General features: G+C 46.5%; 1 protein-coding gene across 1 annotated transcript in view; it reads right to left on the reverse strand.

The window, feature by feature from the left end:
• Positions 1-6,593: 6,593 nt before the first annotated feature.
• The window catches only part of Kntc1 (kinetochore associated 1), a 68,580-nt gene continuing 56,125 nt past the window's right edge, over positions 6,594-19,048 (reverse strand). Inside the window, exons 51-62 of the mRNA XM_051161491.1 lie at positions 18,868-18,914; positions 17,020-17,098; positions 15,513-15,631; positions 14,805-14,940; positions 14,174-14,269; positions 13,596-13,652; positions 11,137-11,191; positions 10,875-10,938; positions 10,105-10,234; positions 8,044-8,133; positions 7,462-7,607; positions 6,594-6,773 (exon numbers count right to left, since the gene is read on the reverse strand). Coding sequence (XP_051017448.1) covers positions 6,674-6,773; positions 7,462-7,607; positions 8,044-8,133; positions 10,105-10,234; positions 10,875-10,938; positions 11,137-11,191; positions 13,596-13,652; positions 14,174-14,269; positions 14,805-14,940; positions 15,513-15,631; positions 17,020-17,098; positions 18,868-18,914 — 1,119 coding nt within the window. The 3' untranslated portion in view covers positions 6,594-6,673. The remainder of the gene's footprint in view (positions 6,774-7,461; positions 7,608-8,043; positions 8,134-10,104; positions 10,235-10,874; positions 10,939-11,136; positions 11,192-13,595; positions 13,653-14,173; positions 14,270-14,804; positions 14,941-15,512; positions 15,632-17,019; positions 17,099-18,867; positions 18,915-19,048) is intronic.

Genomic DNA, 19,048 nt, shown 5'->3' on the forward strand with positions numbered 1-19,048 from the left:
CACGCAGAGATCCAGAAGTCAATCCCCAGCAGTCGTGTGGCTCACAACCACTTTTTACTCCAGCTCCAGAGGATCCAACACCATCCTCTGTCCTCCAAGAACTCCTGCACTCATATATACATGCACACACTATAAAAAAATAAAATAAAATTAGGGGGATGGAGAGATGGCTCAGAAGGTAAGAGGGCTGTTCTTTCAAAGGTCCCGAGTTCAATTCCCAGCAAACACCTTGGTGGCTCACAACCATCTGTAATGAGATTTGGTGCCCTCTTCTGGCCTGCAGGCAGAATACTGTATAAATAAACAAGTCATTTATTAAAAAATTTAAAATAAATAAATAAAATAAAATTATCTGGGTGGTAGTGGCATACATTCAAGGCCAGCCTGGTCTACAGAGTGAGTCCAGGACAGCCAAGGCTACACAGAAACCCTGCCTTGAGAAAAAAAATACCACACCAAATCTTAAAAATGCTTGGCTATACTAGGCGTGGTGGCACACGCCTTTAATCCCAGCACTCGGGAGGCAGAGGCAGGCGGATCGCTGTGAGTTCAAGGCCAGCCTGGTCTACAAGGTGAGCCCAGGACAGCCAAGGTTACACAGAGAAACTCTGTCTCAGAAAACCAAAAAATAAAAATAAAAAATAAATAAAAGAAAATAATGCCTGGCTACTGTAATTTTCTCTGGTGATAGCTATCTATCTATCTATCTATCTATCTATCTATCTATCTATCTGTCTATCTCTATACAGGTAAAGCTACTGCTGTTGTATTGGTTTCTACTGTCTTAACTCATGTTTCCTCACTCTTCTGCTAAATTCCTCTGCATTGCTGAGCATGTATAAAATACATTATTCTCATTTCTTCAGTTATCATTGATTGTCTACTTCTTTAAAAAAATATACAATGTTTTCTCATGAAAAAATAGCATCCTAGCTGGGTCTGGTGGTGCACAGCTATAAACCTAGCTCTGAGCCGGGTGTGGTGGCGCACGCCTTTAATCCCAGCACTTGGGAGGCAGAGGCAGGCGGATCGTTGTGAGTTCGAGCCCAGCCTGGTCTACAAAGTGAGTCCAGGATGCCCAAGGCTACACAGAGAAACCCTGTCTCGAAAAACCAAAAAAAAAAAAAAAATAAAAAAAAAAAATAAACCTAGCTCTGAGGAATAGAGGGAGATAAGCTCCACCCCAGAGGATAGAATGACACCTCAAGACTAACAGCAGGAAGAAGGCAGAGTCGGAATTCCTTGGACTTCCAGGACAGCCAGGGCTAAAACCAACCAAATGAAGATTTTTTTTTCCCCCTTTCAGAAAGGGTTTCTCTGCACAGTCCGGGCTGTCCTCGAACTCACTCTGTAGACCAGGCTGGCCTTGAATTCACAAGAGATCTGGCTGCGTCTGGAATGCTAGGATTAAAAACGTGCACCACCACTGTCCAGCTAAATGAACATTCTTAATGGGCAGTTGATACTAACATTGAACAGACCAAAACATTTCTCTCTCAGATCACAGACAGTAGAGTCCCATGTAGCCTTCCAGACAACTTCACTTGCAGTTATTAAAAAAAAACTTTTTATCACTTTTACTAACATGCAACTAACTCCTTTAACTCACCCGTTTGAAGTACACCCCAGTGTCCTGCTGGTGTGGTGCTGTGCACGTACCTCTCATTAGGCTGCAGAGAGTACTTTTCACTGGGGCTTTTCTCAGCAGTGATCATGGGTGTGTGTAAAAAAAACAAAAACAAAAAACAAAAACCCAGGACTTTGAGGCCAGCCTGGCCTACAAAGTGAGTCCAGACATCCAGGGCTACACAGAGAAACCCTGTCTTGAAAAACAAAACAAGCCAGGCGTGGTGGCGCACTCGGGGAGGTAGAGGCAGGCAGATTGATGTGAATTTGAGGCCAGCCTGGTCTACAAAGCAAGTCCAGGATAGCCAAGGCTTCACAGGGAAACCCTGTCTTGAAAAACCAAAACCAACCAACCAACCAACAAACCAAAACAATAAAACAAACAGACCAACCAACCAATCAAACAAACAAACAAACAAACAAAAAAACCCAGGACAACATAGCAAGACGCCACCAACCAACGTGTAGTGAGTGCACTAGGCCTTGTGGACCATGGGCAGCCAAATTTCCCCACTTCTGTTTCGTATGTAGAGCTTACACTTATACTTAGAGGAGCAGCAAAAAAGATGTGTGTTCTATTTCCCAGAAGCTTGAGTGTCACCTTACTTTTGTTTCTGAGGTAAATTTAGGGGGTTAAGAAATACAACCCTTGGAGTCGGGTGTGGTGGCGCACGCCTTTAATCCCAGCACTCGGGAGGCAGAGGCAGGCGGATCGGTGTGAGTTTGAGGCCAGCCTGGTCTACAAAGTGAGTCCAGGATGGTCAAGGCTACACAGAGAAACCCTGTCTCGAAAAACCAAAAAAAAAAAAAAAAAAAAAAAAAAAAAAAAAAAAACAAAGAAAGAAAGAAATACAACCCTGGGGCTGGAGAGATGGTTCAGTGGTTAAGAGCACTGCCTGCTCTTCCAAAGGACCCTGGTTCAATTCCCAGCACCCACATGGCAGCTCACAACTGTCTGTATCTCCAAGATCTGACACCCTATACTAACACATGTACATAAATTAAAATTAAATGAAATATTTAAAAAAAAACAGAGAAATACAACCCGGACACCAACAATACCAGAATAGGCACACTCCTCACAGGACAATATTCTTGGCTGACCCACGCCTTTTTTTTTTTTCTTTTTTTTAAAGATCCTCCTAGCCAGGCCTGGTGGCACACACCTTTAATCCCAGCACTGGGGAGGCAGAGGCAGGAGGATTTCTGTAAGTTTGAGGCCAGCCTGGTCTACAAAGCGAGTCCAGGACAGCCAAGATTACACAGAGAAACCTTGTCTCAGGGGAAAAAAAAAAAAAAAGATGGGTGTGGGAGGCAGAGGCAGAAAACCACAAGGTTGAAGCTCTGTTGAGCTGAACAGCTAGGGTCAAACAGGCAGTATGACTAAAGACAAGGAAAAGAAAACAAAACAGTCGATTAAAAAAATAACTTTATTGGCCAGGTGTGGTGGAGCACACCTTTACTCTCAGTACTATGGAGGAGGAGGAGGCAGCGGAGGCGGAGGTGGGCGGATCTTTGTGAATTTGAGGACATGGTGAGCTCCAGGCAGCCAGGACTACACAAGGAGGCTCTCAGCAGCCTCACTCTCACCAGTGTTATATAACCTTTTAAAGGGCTGACAGTGCTGGAGACACCTCTCTCGGGAATGGACATGTGTCATTTTGAATGCCGCGGCACTTTTCCTTTCTCTCATAGACAGTCCCATGTTTCCCTGTTCTCAGGAAGCCTGACAGCATCTCATGCAGACATCACCTTCCCAGGCAGTGGTACAGGCAGAGGCAGCTGGGAGTGCCTCTTAACCGCCGAGCCATCTTTCCAACCTATGCCTGGCATTCTTTCAGGTCCCTTAACCCCTTTGTAGGCAATCCCTGGCATCCAATCCTTTTCTGGCGTTACATATCCGGTGTCTTCCATCTTTCTTTCCTTTTTTGGGGGGGGCAGGGGGTTTCGGGACAGGGTTTCTCTGTGTAGTCCTGGCTATCCTGGACTCACTTTTGTAGACTAGGCTGGCCTTGAACTCACAGTGATCCGCCTGCCTCAGCCTCTTGCTCCGATTACAGGCGTGCACCATTACGCCCAGTTGTGTTGTCTTCCATCTTTTTGTATGGCAATTGATTAACATACTCAAAGACTAAAATTATATAAAACTTACTATGGATTAGTTTATTAATTACATGTGTACATGTTCCTGTGTATGTGTGTGCACCGAGACATGTATAACAGGTTGGCCTGGGCTGTCTTTTTTATTTTTAAGGCTTACTTATTTTTACATATGAATGCTCTATCTGCATGTATATCTGCAGGCCACAAGAGGGCATCAGATTACATTATAGATGGTGTGAACCCCCATGTGGTTGCCGGGAACTGAACTCAGGACCTCTAGAAGAGCAGACAATGATCTTAACTACTGAGCCATCTCTCCAGCCCAGCCTGGGCTGTCTTATTCGATTCCTCGCCATCTTAGTTTTGACACAGTATCTCTGGCTGAGCCTGGAGCATGCCATTTCCTGGACCGGCTGACTAGGTCTCTTCAGGGGTCCTGCTGTAAGGAGCACAAGCCGCAGTACTTCTAATGTGGGTCCTAGGATCTGAATTGAGCCCCATATGCTTGCATGACAAGGACTTTAGCAAAGGAGTCATCACCCTAAATAGAGACAGGGTTTTTATACATGGAAGAAATAGGAACTCAAATACAGGATTACTTTTCAAGAGGGAGGGGGAGATTATTTTTATTCTAAGGAGTATGTGTGTATGAGTGATGTTTTTTTTTTGTCCTCCGAGAAAGGGTTTCTGTGTAGCCTTGGCTGGATTCACTTTGTAGACCAGGCTGGCCTCGAACTCACAGTGATCGGCCTGCCTCTGCATCCTGAGTGCTGGGATTAAAGGCGTGTGTGCGCCACCACTGCCCGGCTGTGTTTGAGTGTTCTGCCTGCGTATATGTGTGTCCGTGCACCATGTGCATGCCTGGTACCCATGGAGGCCAGAAGAGGGAAGCAGAGTCTTGGGAACTGGATTTAAACAGTTGTGAGCTGCCTGGTGGACGCTGGGAAGTGGGCTGGGTCCCCTGGAAGAGCGCCGGGTCCTTAGGTGCTGCGACTCCTCTCCAGCCCCGGAAGTGAACTGTTTTTCCATTTTCTTTTCTTCAGGTACCATGCAAACCCCAAAACCAACCAACCAAACCCCAAAACCAGAACTCTGCAAATTACACACGGAATTTGATGCTTCTATCAAGACATTTATTAATTCAGCACGTGAGATATTTAAGTCATAGTTAGGATAATATTGAGTGTCTTAGTTATTCCTTGTGGGATAATTTGTATGTTGCAATAAATATGATTAGTTAGTGGCAGACTCCAAACTTCTTGCTTTTGAAAAATTGTTTCATTTACTACGATCCACCAAGAAATGTCTAAATAGGGGAAAAAACCGGAAGTCATGAGTGTCAAGGCTTCATTATCATTGTTACTTTCACCGTGTGAGTGTGAGTGTGAGTGTGCATGCACACGAGTGTCAGAGGACAGCTTTGTGGGGCTGGTCCTCTCCTTGCCCTGTGAGTCCTGGGGACCAAGCTCTTAAAATCCTCTTCCCAGCCCCACTTCAGTTCTTGAAACGGAAAGTTGTTAGACAAGTGACAGCACTTATGGCTCAGCTACAGGGTGAAAATACACATAAAAGCACCTCGCATGGAAGACAGGCACGACTAGAGAGAAACAAGCCTTAAGGGTTACAAAACTGTGCTGTTATGGCGTCACCATGGGGGGTAACTGATCTCCACCTGGTGGCACTGTTGACTCAGCTCACTAAGGTGCTTCCAGCCCCTGCCGCTCCCAGCTGACTGTCTTGAGACAGAGCAGCTTGGTGACGTCATGTTCTGTCTAGCCAGGCTGAGGAGCCAGCAGCCGTGGACTGGAATCTCGGAAATGGAGCCAAAACAAATGTTTGCTCCTTTGAGCTGTTTCTCTTTAGTATTTGTAACAACATCTAACCAGCATAGCCACAGAACACAACTGACTGGACGTGGCACAGCTAGTGACTTATGGAAGGTGCACCGTAGCATGTCAAGAGGTCCTGGGGTCCCATTCACAGATGGGGCATCAGGCAGCAAATGACTCAGGCAGGGCACTTAGCCTGTGGTTGCTCTAATATCCTAGATGAACTCACTGTTCATCGTTGGTGCCGGTAAACCAAACGTAGCACAAATAACGACGTGCACATGATAGTTGGTAATGGAGCTGGGAATGGTGGCGCACGCCTTTAGTCCCAGCACTCGGGGAGGCAGAGGCAGAGGCAGGCGGATCTCAGTGAGCTTGAGGCCAGCCTGGTCTACAGAGTCCAGGACAGCCAGGGCTACATAGCGAGACCCTCTCTTGAAAAAAAGAAAAAAAAAAAGAGTGTGATGATGACCATAAATGAAGCTGCTCCTCTACTCAGCACACATACTTTTTTTTAACCGTTCCTTTAGCGTGTGTTCCAGCTTAAAGAACACGTTTTATGGAGTAGAAGAACCCTCAGCACGCTCATGCTTCCTGTGTCTTTTACCAGCATCAAGAGAGCACACTGGGATACTAAGTGACATGCCAAGACCATGTAGGTCTGTGTAGATACACTGTGATTTTGCTGTAACAGTGCTCAGAAGGAAACCCCACAGTGATAAGTGGATGTACATGCACATAAAAATCACACTTATGGGCCGGGCATGGTGGGCACGCCTTTAATCCCAGCACTTGGGAGGCAGAGCAGGTGGATCTCTATGTGTTTGAGGCTAGCCTGGTCTACAAAGAGAGTCTGGAACAGCCAAGGTTATACAGAGAAACCCTGAAAAAAAGCCCAGAAATAGAAATGGTAGGGCTGGCAAGGTGCTCAGTCTGATAATCAGAATTTGATCCCCAGAATCCGCAGTGGAAGGACTGACCTCTAAATCTGCATGCATGAGCACTCGCAAACACACACACACACACACACACACACACACACACACACACACACACACACACACGCACTTAAAAGCATATAAATGGTCTCAGATTTGAACTGAAGCAATTATTAGCTAGCTTACCTTCAGAATTTCACAGGGAGCTGCATCTGGTGGTACAGGCTTTCCACAGTGCTTTGAATACTCAGTTATCAAAGCTGAAGCTTCATTTAAACTGTGGAGCCAGAAAGAAGAAGGCAGGTGTGAGAAGCCCCTTGGAGGGCGACTCATGTGGTGATGATTTCAGCAGTGTATACAGATGTCAAAACATACAAGCTGTATTCTTCACATGGACATAGTCTATTACACAGATCAATTGCAACTGAAAAATAACATTCATTAATGACAATGTAATTATGACTGGATCTGAGGATGAGCAAATAGCTAGCGTCCCGGTGTGGAGGAGACAGGGCATCCCTGAGTGACCAACTGGAGGTCGGAGCCATGGCCACTGCCTCTGACTACACTCTCTCTTCTAGAGGTCAGCTGGAATTTTCCTTCTTTTTACTTTCCATATCCAACCTTGGCCGCAGCTCAAGCAGCTGACTATTGTGGGTGTAGTCAGCTACCCAAGCTTAGCAGGAACCACGCGTTACATAACCGCATCAGCGCTCCACACAAGCATCTGAGGAATAGAGTTGTAATTTAGGGTGCAGTGCAGGACCCAGGAAGCTCCTTTAATTACTGGGTGACAGAGTCATGTCCCAAGGTTCCAAGCTGCAGGAAAATGAACTCCTGGGAAAGCTTAATGCTGCAGCTTTTGGCTTCAACCACAAGCTTTATAATAAGATTTTTTTCCCAGAATCAAGACACATTTTAAGGAGATTCTACAGTAAATCGGTGTTCCCTCCATATTAACTTACCTTAATTCATTTGCCAAATAGTTTACCAGCTCAGCGATGTTGTTGGTGTTTATCATGTGCCATTTCAACAGCTGAAAATACTTTGTCTTTGCCAAAATCCCAAATTCCTTCTTACTTATGACATGATTCAGAATCAGGCTTCTGATCTATGGGATGACATTAGCATTATACTAAATACATGTTTAACTCTAAGTCCATCTATACGGCCCGTTTCTGACAGTCAGAAATTAAGTTATCAGTGCGCTGGGATCAAGCCTCTGGGAGGGGAGGGTGTGGCTTAACACAGTACACAAATAGAAAGCTGTTGTTATGCACTTGGGCATTTTTTTTTTTAAGTGAGGAAGAGAATCTAATTACAAGTATTTACGGGTACAGGTTTTCCAGGGGGCACAGCAGTAAACAAGACAGCCAGGGTTACCTGTCTTTCTTTTTAACATTATGTTGGGGTTGAGTCCAGGCTCTTGAGAATGCTGGGCAAGTGCTCTACCACTAACCACACCCTGAGCCAGAAAATATTACTTGGGAGATAAGAATTACCTTCTGTGATTACACAGAGCAAAAATGAAACAAGCTGTCTCTTACTTGATGTGAAAATCCTGCTAGTTGGCCAGTGTTCATATGTTCTTCTAACTGCTGTAGAATGATCTGAGCATCACATGAATCCAGGAAAGTCTAGGAAAAAAAGAAAAATAAAGCATAATTTTAAAAGTGTTACAGTGGAGGCAGAGGGAGGTGGATCTCTGTGATTTCAAGGCCAGCCTGGTCTACAAAGTGAGGCCAGGACAGCCAAGGCTACACAGAGAAACTCTGTCTCGAAAAACAAAACCAAGCCGGGTGTGGTGGTTCACACCTTTAATCTCAGCACTTGGGAGGCAGACGTAGGCGAATTGCTGTGAGTTCGAGGCCAGCCTGGTCTACAAAGTGAGGCCAGGACAGCCAAGGCTACACAGAGAAACCTGGTCTCGAAAAACCAAAAAAAAAAAAAAAAGAAAAGAAAAACAAAACAAAACAACCCCCCCCCCCAAGAAAAAGTGTTACAGTAACTGCTGTCAGGCCTAGGAGGCTTTTAAAAGTTGAGATTTTTAAAAATAATATATTTTATTAATCTATTCATATTACATCTCAATTGTTATCCCATCCCTTGTATCCTCCCATTCCTCCCTCCCTCCAATTTCCCCTTACTCCCCTCCCCTATGACTGTGAATGAGGGAGACCTCTTCCCCTTTTATATGCTCATAGGGTATCAAGTCTCTTCTTGGATGAGATTCTTTAATTTGGGAGCTGAGCATGAAACCACTCGGTAGAGTGTCTGCCCAGCATGCAAGCTCTACATTCTAGCCCAGACTTAAGGCACAGTGCACAGTGGGGTGCACCGGGAGTCACAGCACCCAGATGGAGGAAGGTTGTACTTGGCTACACAGTGAATTTGAGGCCAGTATGGAAAAGAAGGGTGGGGGTTGGGGAGAGGAAGGAAGGACAAAACCAGATCAAAGGAAGGAGAGTGACGTTCACCGGAGCCGTGCACCTCCCTTCAGAGTCGTTTCCACACACACTTTCCTTTAAACTAAAAGCTCATCAGTTCTATTAGAAATCTTAAAAATAGGCAGGGTTTCTCTGTATAGCTATGGCTGTCCTGGGACTCACTCTGTAGACCAGGCTGGCCTCAAACGCAAGAGATCCGCCTGTCCCTGCCTTTCAAGTGCTGGGATTAAAGGCGTGTACCACTACCACCAGGCCAATGCTTTAATTTCTAGTATAATTCTATTGATTAAAAAAAAAATTACCCAGTCAAGTAGAAATAAGTGTGTTTACAACCACTTATGCAAAAGATAACGCTATTTATCAGACATTTTCTGTTGTGACAATAATCTATTTAAATCTTGACACTGAAAAGTAATAAAATGAAACCAGGTACAGTGGCACACAGCACATACCTTTAATTCCAGCACTCAGGAGGCAGAGGCAGGAGGATCTCTGAGTTCGAGATCAGCCTGTGTAGCCAGGGCTACACAGAGAAAGCCTGCCTCAAAAGAAAAGAAAAGAGAAAGGCTCTTTTCACAATGTTCAGGCTTTCACAAGTCTGCCTCTCTTTGTGGTCACACCCAGTTGCCTAATCGAGCTGCCCTCCGTGGAAGCTTTGGAAGCTTCCCCGTCTTATCTCCCCCCCCCCCCCCACACCCACTGAGGATCCCTTTCCCTCACGGCTTCAGCTACCAACCCACACCAGCCTCTCTCTCACCTTTCCTCCCGTCCTATCAAGCCTACAGCGGGTCAAGAGGCTGTTCCGCTGTTCTTTTGGGTGAGAAGAAAGGTCTAACTACGTAGTCCTGGCTGGGCTGGAACTCACGGAGATTCACCAGCTTCTGCCTCCTCAGTGCTGGGATTAAAGACGTTAAAGACAGGGCCACACCTGGCTTGAAGACAACCCCACTAAAACGCTGTTTTTCTCACAGAGACAGAATAATGTTCAAACTCCTCTCATTCTGAGATATCCCTCAGCTGCACCTCAATCTTGTTCCTTCCCATTAGCTGGCCTCACTCACACTGAGTATTCATGCACTATGGGTTCGGTGAAAGAAAAGGCAGCTTTCTGAGGGACACGCAGCCTGACCCGGCAACCCCAGGGGAAGACAAACAAGATACCTTGATCTGCTGGTGCCTTTTTTCAGAGTGGGGCATGAGCATTAGACAGGCCAGTGCAAAAGCCGGAAGCTCTAACTGCACATACTGCTTGGCGACTCCCATCATGTCAAGGTCATCTGAAACTGGACATCTTTGAGAGGGTGCGGGAATTAGTTAATGGCTTGACGGACCTTCTAGAGCACATTAGCCTTTCTCCTTTCCCACAGATGTTCCCCGGCCTCTGTCAATTACTTTAAAGGCCTATGTGCTGGCACACAGCATGTTCTTACTAACAAGGAACAAGCCTTTGAGAGCATTCCACAGTGAATAAAAAAATCTTCTTCTCCGGGCAGTGGTGGCACACGCCTTTAATCCCAGCACTCAGGAGGCAGAGGCAGGTGGATCACTGTGAGTTCGAGGCCAGCCTGGTCTACAAAGTGAGTCCAGGACAGCCAAGGATATACAGAGAAACCCTGTCTCGAAAAACCAAGGAATAATCTTCTAGGACAGAGACTGCTGTCTGCTTTGAGGACTATGTCTAGAAACCTGCAGGTGCATAAGATACGCTCTTAGCAGCTCAAGTGAGGCACTGTGGCGCACACCTTTAATCCCAGCACAATATGGAGGCAGAGGCAGGAGGATCTCTGAGTTTGAGGCCAACCTGGTCTACAGAGTGAGTCCAGGACAGCTAGGGCTACACAGAAAAACCCTGTCTCGGGGTGGTAGTGGGGCGACAAAAGCAAATAAGCAGAATTTTTAGTTTCTTGGTTAGAGAACACCCACATACTTACTCAAGGACGGCGACGAGGCTCTCACAACAATCTGATAACTGACTGGCTCTTAAAGGACAGGAGGCTAAAGAGAAACGGTAATAAACACAGGCGCGCAAACATCAGAGGCCATTGTCAGCCAGGCATGGAAGTTCAGCCTGTGATCTCAGCCCGTGGGAGGCTGAGGGTGTTTAAAGCTAGCCTGGGCCACAGTACAAAACCCTGTCTTCACACAAAACAACCCAGAAATGCTACTGTGAGTGGCCGGGGGCCAGAAGCTTACCCGAGAGCAGAGGGATCTGGATCACACGCTGCCAAGCTTTGCTGAAATAGGGAACCTGTGGAAATAGGGCACCAAAGAATCCGTGTCCATGACACAGAATGGCTCAATCCAAAGTATGTTATGGACGCTAGGACTAAAATCACATGCCTGTGCTGCGCGTGTACAGACTTCTCCTCTGTCATGATTCCTACATGACGTTGTAGGACAACTATTTATATTTAGGTGTTGCGTGTAATTGAGAGATGACTTAAAACACACACTGGTGAGGTAGCTCAGTAGGTGAAGGTGCCTGCTGCCAAGACAGACGACACAACCTGAGTTTGATGCCAGGAACCTGTGCGGCAGAAAGTGAGAACCGACTCCTGTAAGTTGCCATTTGGCTGCTACTCACACCACGTGGCACTCATCCACCCACATATACATGAGCACACACAAGCTAATTAAGTAAAAATTGTAAGAAAAACTTAAAAATAAATTTATAAAAGGAAGTGGGTATGTGACATTCAAATAGCATGCCTGGTCATATATGGGACTGGAGCAAGGATTACGGCATCTGCAGGGTGGCGGTGTCCTAGAGCTCGCCCTCACAGAGATCAGAGGTCTACTATATTTGCATACATTATTTGGTAATAAAAGAAAAGAAGGAAAACATTACAATGTAGTGTTAAGTTACAGGAGAGAAGCCAGATACGGAAGGCCACATATTGTGTGAGCCATCTGATGTGAAATTTCTAAAACAAATCCATACAAAGACGAGGAGCCGCTGAGGGCTGGAAGAAGGGGTGGATGGCCAACAGGTACAGAGGCTCTTTTTTCTTTCTTGGGCAGTCCTGGGGACTGGCCTCATGTAGGCCACCCTGAGCCCCAGCCCCAGCTCTGAAGGGAGAAAAACATTCTAATATTAGCTAAGAGCCGTAGCCGTTCAACTTCATAAACATAGTAAAAGCCACTTAATGATATGCCTTTGAAAAGGACGAGTTGACCTTAATAAACAAAGTAGGTCTGTGTGTCCTGAGACTGAATCATCTCCCAGGTGTGCCTGCTACATGGAAGCAGTGCCTTTAGGGATGGAGTGATGACTCAGTGGTTAAGCGTTCTTGCTGCTCAAGCCGAGGGCAGGGTTCAGTTCCCAGCACCCATGTCAGGTGGCTCACAACTGCCTTTAACCAGTTCCAGGGGATCCAATACCCTTTTTCTGGCCTCCTTGGGCACCATAATACAGACACACACACACACACACACATAAAGAAAACTAGCACTTTGAAACATTTGTTTTAAAAAAATAAAATGTAGTTATGAATACACACAAACACCCCCCAATATGCTTGTGTAACAGGAAGGTGCCTCTACAAGGATTAGTAAAGCAGATATTGTATGTTTTATTTAGCATATTCTTACACTGTTCTAGCAAACTAAGAATAAATTACCTACTTCTTTTTAAAACCTTTTAAAAAGTATGAATCCATTTATTGTGAGTGTGGGTGCACATGTACAAGTGAGTGAAGGGGAGATAAACCTGTTTTTGTTAGGATCCCAAGTATGGGATGGGTATCGGTCTTGTGAGAGAACAGGTGATGCTAATCCACTAGACCGCAAACCACCGCAGGAGCTTGATTGTTGCCAGCTGAAAAGATCCCTGAACAGACTCTGGGAGGAGATATATAAGTGAGCCAGAAACAAGAGGCGGGCCTTGGGAGACTTGGGATAGTTTTGGCTGTTCATCGCTGCATTGCGAGACGCTCCTAGAGAGAAAGAGGCAAGGGCTCTGGCTCCTGCTGAGGTTCTGGGTTCTGGTTACTCCAGGTTCCAGCAGAAGAAATCCTGCTGATAACGCCAGGAGAATCGTTCCTCGGAACTGATATCCTTATGGTTTTGTTATTCTTTAATTGTCTTTTCCTATTGTTTTTGTTAGTTGGGTTATAAGGGATGTATGCTCAATTAATACGTTCATAATAAAATATATTGCTTAAGAAAACTGAGCCTACAAGGGAGTGTGTATGCACCACAGTCACAGGACAACTTGTGGGTGTTTCTCTCCTTCTGTCATGTGGGACCCAGGATTTGACCTCAAGTCGTCAGGCTTGGTGGCAAGCGCCTTTACCACTGAGCCGCCTCACTGGCCCCCACATGATCTACTTCTGTACAGTGATTATGTAGGTGCTCAACTCATGAGAGTGACAAAGATAAAGCAGAGAAAGCCGCCAACTTCCAGGACCATTAGGTCTGTGAGGGGCGGGCCAGTGTGTATAGAGTGCAGCAGGCTGTGAAATGCTAGCGTAGCGCCAGATGACTCATGAAGCCCAGACTCAGAAAGCAGCCTCTTCAAAGAGACGCACCGGCCGCTGAGGAGGCTGGAACTCCATCCTGTGCCAATGTGCTCTGCCCTTTACTAAGAAGCTGAGTGCTCCAAACACAAAGATTAGACATAATGAAATTTACCTCAAAGGAGAAGCACGTACCTGCCATAAGGAATGCACACTGGAAATGCAGGATAAAACTTTCCTTAGGTAGGGAATCTGTAAAAGGAAAGAAAATTCAAAAATTTTAAGGATTACCAAGATACTAAATTTCAACACCTCAATACAAAATATTACTTTTTTTTTTTTAAGTGGGCCATACTCCCCAGCCCAGGCTGGTCTTAAATTCTTGGGTAATGCATGGGGTTGCAGGTGTACAACCACTTCTAGCAATTGTGCTTTTTTTTTTTTTTTTTTTTGAGACAGGGTCTCATGTAGCACAGGATGGTTTCAAATCAGATATGCATGAACATGACCTCAACTCTCTGATTCTCCTGCCTCCACCATGACAGTGCTGGGATTATAGCCACAGGACCCTGTGTTGGGTTTTTATGATGCTGCCAGCCATGCAGCCACCTGAGCTACTTTCCCAGCCCCTCAGGGTCATTTTGAGCTTGACTTTCTCTAACAGTCCTCAAACAGGCAGGAGCCCAAGGGCAGATGTCTGCATCACATGTCAGTAGCTGGTGCTAAGCCAACATGTGCAGGGATGCTGTCTGTCAGGAAGCCTGGAGCCTTACCATGTTGAAGCCAAGAAGCTTCTGCAAGAGTCCATTCCAAAGCTGCAGGTCATAGATTTTGTATTCCAAGCAAAGCTCTGCCACCAGTCGCACCGCCTGAAAGCCCAAACAAGAAAACAACAAAACCACATGGCTTTGAGACAGCCAGTGAGTCCAGCGGCCTTTGGAAGAGGCATGGTACCCTCATAACACACCGACACAGCCTACAAATGTCTAATTGCCCTGTCTCTGTAAAGGATTCTATCTCCCAATCAAAGAAACGAACAGGTTCCTCTCTTGCCTGCTTCCAATCGATAAGAGCCTGCCTGCTCACCTCATACCTGTTCCAGCTCTCTCTGCATCAGTGACTAGTTTCCCCCAGAGAATGCCACCCCACCCTTCAGGGAGGGCCTTGGAAGGAAGCATGAAAGTTCTTTCTTGCTTGCAAGCGTGGCTTCCTATATACTCTAAAAATGCAAAGGGCCTTCCAAATTGCCTTTTCACTCCACACCGCATGCAGAGAACAGGGAAAGGTCTAGGGCACTGGACCTCCTGTGGTGAAGGGTCCCTGGGCACCTGAGGGGTGGTGGGCGCAGAGTGGCTACACTGCATATGTAGAGACAGGAGCGCCATCCCCGGGGACTCTGCGTACCATAGGTTCATGGCTGTGGTTCTTCCACAAGCCTTTAATCATTCCTTCCTTGGGGCTGTTGCAAAACAATTCATATGTGATGGGAATATTCAGCATCTCAAAGGATGCCAGGAAAGTTATGCACTTCAGATAGGATCTGCAAAACAGAGGTACTTGTGAGAATCTTTTTTTTTTTTCCTTTTGTCTGTTTGTTTTTTCCAGACAGGGTTTCTCTGTGTGACCTTGGCTGTCCTTGACTTACTTTGTAGTCCAGACTGGCCTTGAACTCACAGAGATCTGCCTGCCTCTGCCTCCTGAGTGCTGGGATTAAAGGCGTGCACCACCACCGCCCACCGCCCGGCTTGTAAGACTCATTCTTATGCTCACATTTATATCTAACCCCGAAGCCACTGTGGGGACAGGAGGCCATCTTATTTCATGTCCATTTAGGCTTCCAGGTGCCACGGGATACAATATAGATAGAAATCAATTTGAACAAGAACATATTCAGTTTCTAAATGTTGCTAAGAAACGATGGAGACAAGATGTTCTCGTAGGCCTGCCTCCCTTTGCCGAATTGTCAAGAATCAAGGTAAGGAGCCTGCATTTGCACAGCACCTGGGAGGAGGCAGCCATCCAGTCAAGCACGGGCTCAGAAGTTACCGTTCAGATAGAAACAGGTAAGATAAATTTTTTTTTTTCTAACACAATAAGTCAAGTTCTACTTACTTCATCTCTTCAGTGGGCTTTTTGAAGAGCAATTCTATTGTGTCCTTGTCAGCCAAATAGAGGAGACACTGAAGAGCTCGGGCTTTGTGGGCAAATGTTAACTGGCGGGTGCCCAGCGTCTGTAAAACCAAGAGGCTCGGTGAGTCAAGCTGCACACCTGCAGCCGCAGACAGGCAACTGACTTCAATCTGGGTAATAAAAACCCTTTTGCCTGGTTATTTTTCCACTTTTTAAAAATTTCAATTATCTCTGCCTTTAATCAGTATAGAGCAGAGCAGCTGAACACAAGCCCTGGAAGGAACTCCTGAGACTCCTTCAGGAGGCAAAGGCCAAAGTGTCAAAAGGGTTCTCTGTTCTTTGTCCCCCCTCCCCCTGCCCCGAGTCAGGGCTTCTCTATGTAGCCTTGGCTGTCCTGGACTCACTTTGTAGACCAGGCTGGCCTTGAACTCACAGCAATCCGCCTGCCTCTGCCTCCCGAGTGCTGGGATTAAAGGCATGCGCCACCACGCCCAGCTGTTCTTTGCCTTTTACATGACGTTGATGTTTGCACTGCTGGTACTAATGCAGTGGTGGGGAAGACAGCTGCTCCCAGCCACAGTCAGCACCAGAAACCAAAGAGGACTTTCACTTGCAGTGTTTTTGATGAAGCAATAAAAATTAATTTCCTTAATTCCTCAGCTCTTGTATATATCATGTCAATGAATTCACCTCTGAATACCTGCTAAGGTTAACCATTGACAATGCATTCCTTAGTACTCTTCCTGACAGAGTTCACTTACAGATAGTGCATTGGGAGGAAGGCAGCTCCCTGCCATGCCTGAAGGACAGGCTCCCATGCAGGAACCGCCATGAGCTTACACCCAGTATGTCAAACTTTCCTCTCGTCCTTCTAAGGACCAAGTGCCTCACGGTTCTTCACCTTTCCTCTACTTCCTCTGGCTGCCTCCCAAGACGTCGATATAGCTGGGTGTAGTAGCTCATCCTTGCTCTCTCAGTACTGAGGAGACAAGGCAGGAGGACTGCCAAGAGTTTGAGGTCAGTCTAAGCTACACATTCTAAGCCAGACTGTGTCTCAAAGCAAACACACAAACAAACACCCTCCACAACACCAAATTACCAACAATTTGCTGTATTAAAAACCCTGAATACTCAAGAGTTTGTGCGGAGTTTTGGAGTTTTGCATGGGTAGAGGCTAGTGGCTGATCAGGGCCAGAGCCTGTCATACAGGGGCGTGGAGACAAGTGGAGCTTCTTCCCAGGGCCAGTTTGTACAGTCCCCTGGTGTCATGAGTGCTGCCTCATCACCGTGAGCAAAGTGCGCCTGTGGGAGCTACAGCAGGTGCTGCATCCAGGGCAGTAACTGGAATGTGGTGTGTGGAGAGACCGTGAGTAAAAGTGTAAGTGAGCATCCTCTGAACTGTGTTTATGAAACCAAGTGTGAGAAATACACAGGGAGCAGATGCCAGGCCGAGGTGCCCGCGTGTTCTGGTTAGGGTTCTTGAGCTTACACTGGTAGCCGAGGTGGCAAATACAAACAGCATTCGTGAGCTATAGTCAACCGGACGAGCCTGGAGGAGGTACACGACTCTGGAGGAAAAAAATGAAAGACATTTTAAAATTTAGAGATAGACTGCCAATACAACGGAGCTGTGTTTCTGTCCATAGTAACTGGCAACATCCAAGATGGCAGCCTGTAAGAGATGGGCCAATGGCATTTTTGTTTTCCCTTCCAAAGGATGTTTACTCTTTCTTATTTAAAATTTTTATTTGTTTTGTGTATGAGGCCTTTGCCTTCATGTGTCTGTGCCCGTGTGTGTGCCCAGTGTCTGTAGGGACCAGAAGAGGACAACAGATCCCCTGGAGCTGCCATGTGGGTGCTAGGAAGAAGAAGTCAGGTCAGGTTAGGAGGCTAGCTGAAAGACTGCCCCAGCAAACAAACAGGCCAACAGCTCTAAACTATATAGATGTCTCCATGTCTTTATTATTAAACCTTAAGTGGGATCCCCAAAACCCCACAGTAAAAGAGAATAATGAATACACGGAACAAATGCTGGCTTTCAGAGGTCTCCTCTGTATCAGAGCATCCGGCCTTTGAGTATTATTTGTTAGACTGACACTACAGCATACAGCACAGAGTGTCACCCATGGGAACTGTGTTCACAATGCCCAGGAGGACCTTGTCAGTGACACCACTCAGATTCTAGCCCGAGGGCCGGCAGTCCACTCCTAGGAAGGCGCAGAAGGATTAGACAAGCTGGAGGAGACAGACCCCCAGATGGAGAAGGCAAAGTTCTGATCTCCCAGCGCTTTGCGGGGTCCTTCTGTCACTGTTTGAACTGCTTCTAAAGCTTTACATATAACTGGTTCAGTTAAACAGGCCACGAGCTGTGTCTGAGTTGGACAGGCACAATTGCCCTTTCAAGTCTAAGCAAGAAGCCAGTCGCAGGGACACGCGCCTTTAATCTCAGCACTTGGGAGGCAGAGGCAGGCGGATCTCTGTGAATCTGAGGCCAGCCTGTTCTACACAAGAGAGTCCAGGACAGCCAGGAAAGAGAAACAGTCACAAGGAGAAATCTTGTCTTAGGGGGTAGGGAATACGGGATGGGACTGGGACCTAAACAAGAGCCAGCCCTGGAACTGCATGCCTGTCACCTCACTATTTGGGAGGCTGGGGCAGAGAATCTTAAGCCTAAGACCAGTGTAACTGCTTACACAGCAAGACCCTGACTAAAAAAACAAGTCAAAGTAACAATTCCCTGTCCCCAAAAGGGAGGAGAGCAGAGAGTAGATGGCCAGTTCTGTCTAAACTAGGAACAATATTTTCTTGTTCTGGGCTTTGCAAGCCTGTCTTCACTGTTTGATTCTCACAGGCCTCTCAGCTACTTGTGCTCTAGGCAAGAATGTCAAAGAGCTGGCAGCTTGCCACCACCCCCCTCCCACGCTGGAGTCAGGCACCAGCAATGGGTTACCTCATTCCTTCAAATCAAGCCTAGACAAAGTCTCCTCAACAGAAGAGACAGTGAGTGCGTAGACTCGGCACCTTTGATGGCAGGTGTGTGACTCTTTAGATCTGGGTCTCAGACAAAGGAACTTGAGTCTTGTATCTGAGCCACACCGATTTCTAGGCCCCGGGGCCAAGGTTCTGGCTGACAGTTTTCCTTCGCTTTGGGCACTCTCTGCTGCAAAGGTCTGAGAACACTCATGGGATTCACAGCCTCAACCTTGACTGTTGACTCTTCCCTGAGATCCTGACCCATGTTACACCAAGTCTTTTCGGGTCTAAGCCCAGATCAGCTTCTTGGTAAGATTCCTACTGGGTGTCAAGAAGGAGGCCAGTACAATGAAGGAGAGCGTACCTGTGCAGTGCTTCATCCTCTTCAAGTTCAAAGAACTCTGCTGATTCCTTAGGAAGCAAAAGAATGAAAGTTAAAAACTGAAGGTTGGACTGGGCATGGTGATGCACACCTTTAATCCCAACACTCGGGAGGTAGAGGTAGGTAGATCTGAGTTCAAGGCCAGCCTGGTCTACAAAGCGAG

This window comes from Acomys russatus, chromosome 19 (assembly GCF_903995435.1).
Source record: "Acomys russatus chromosome 19, mAcoRus1.1, whole genome shotgun sequence".
In the NCBI taxonomy this organism is placed as follows: domain Eukaryota; kingdom Metazoa; phylum Chordata; class Mammalia; order Rodentia; family Muridae; genus Acomys; species Acomys russatus.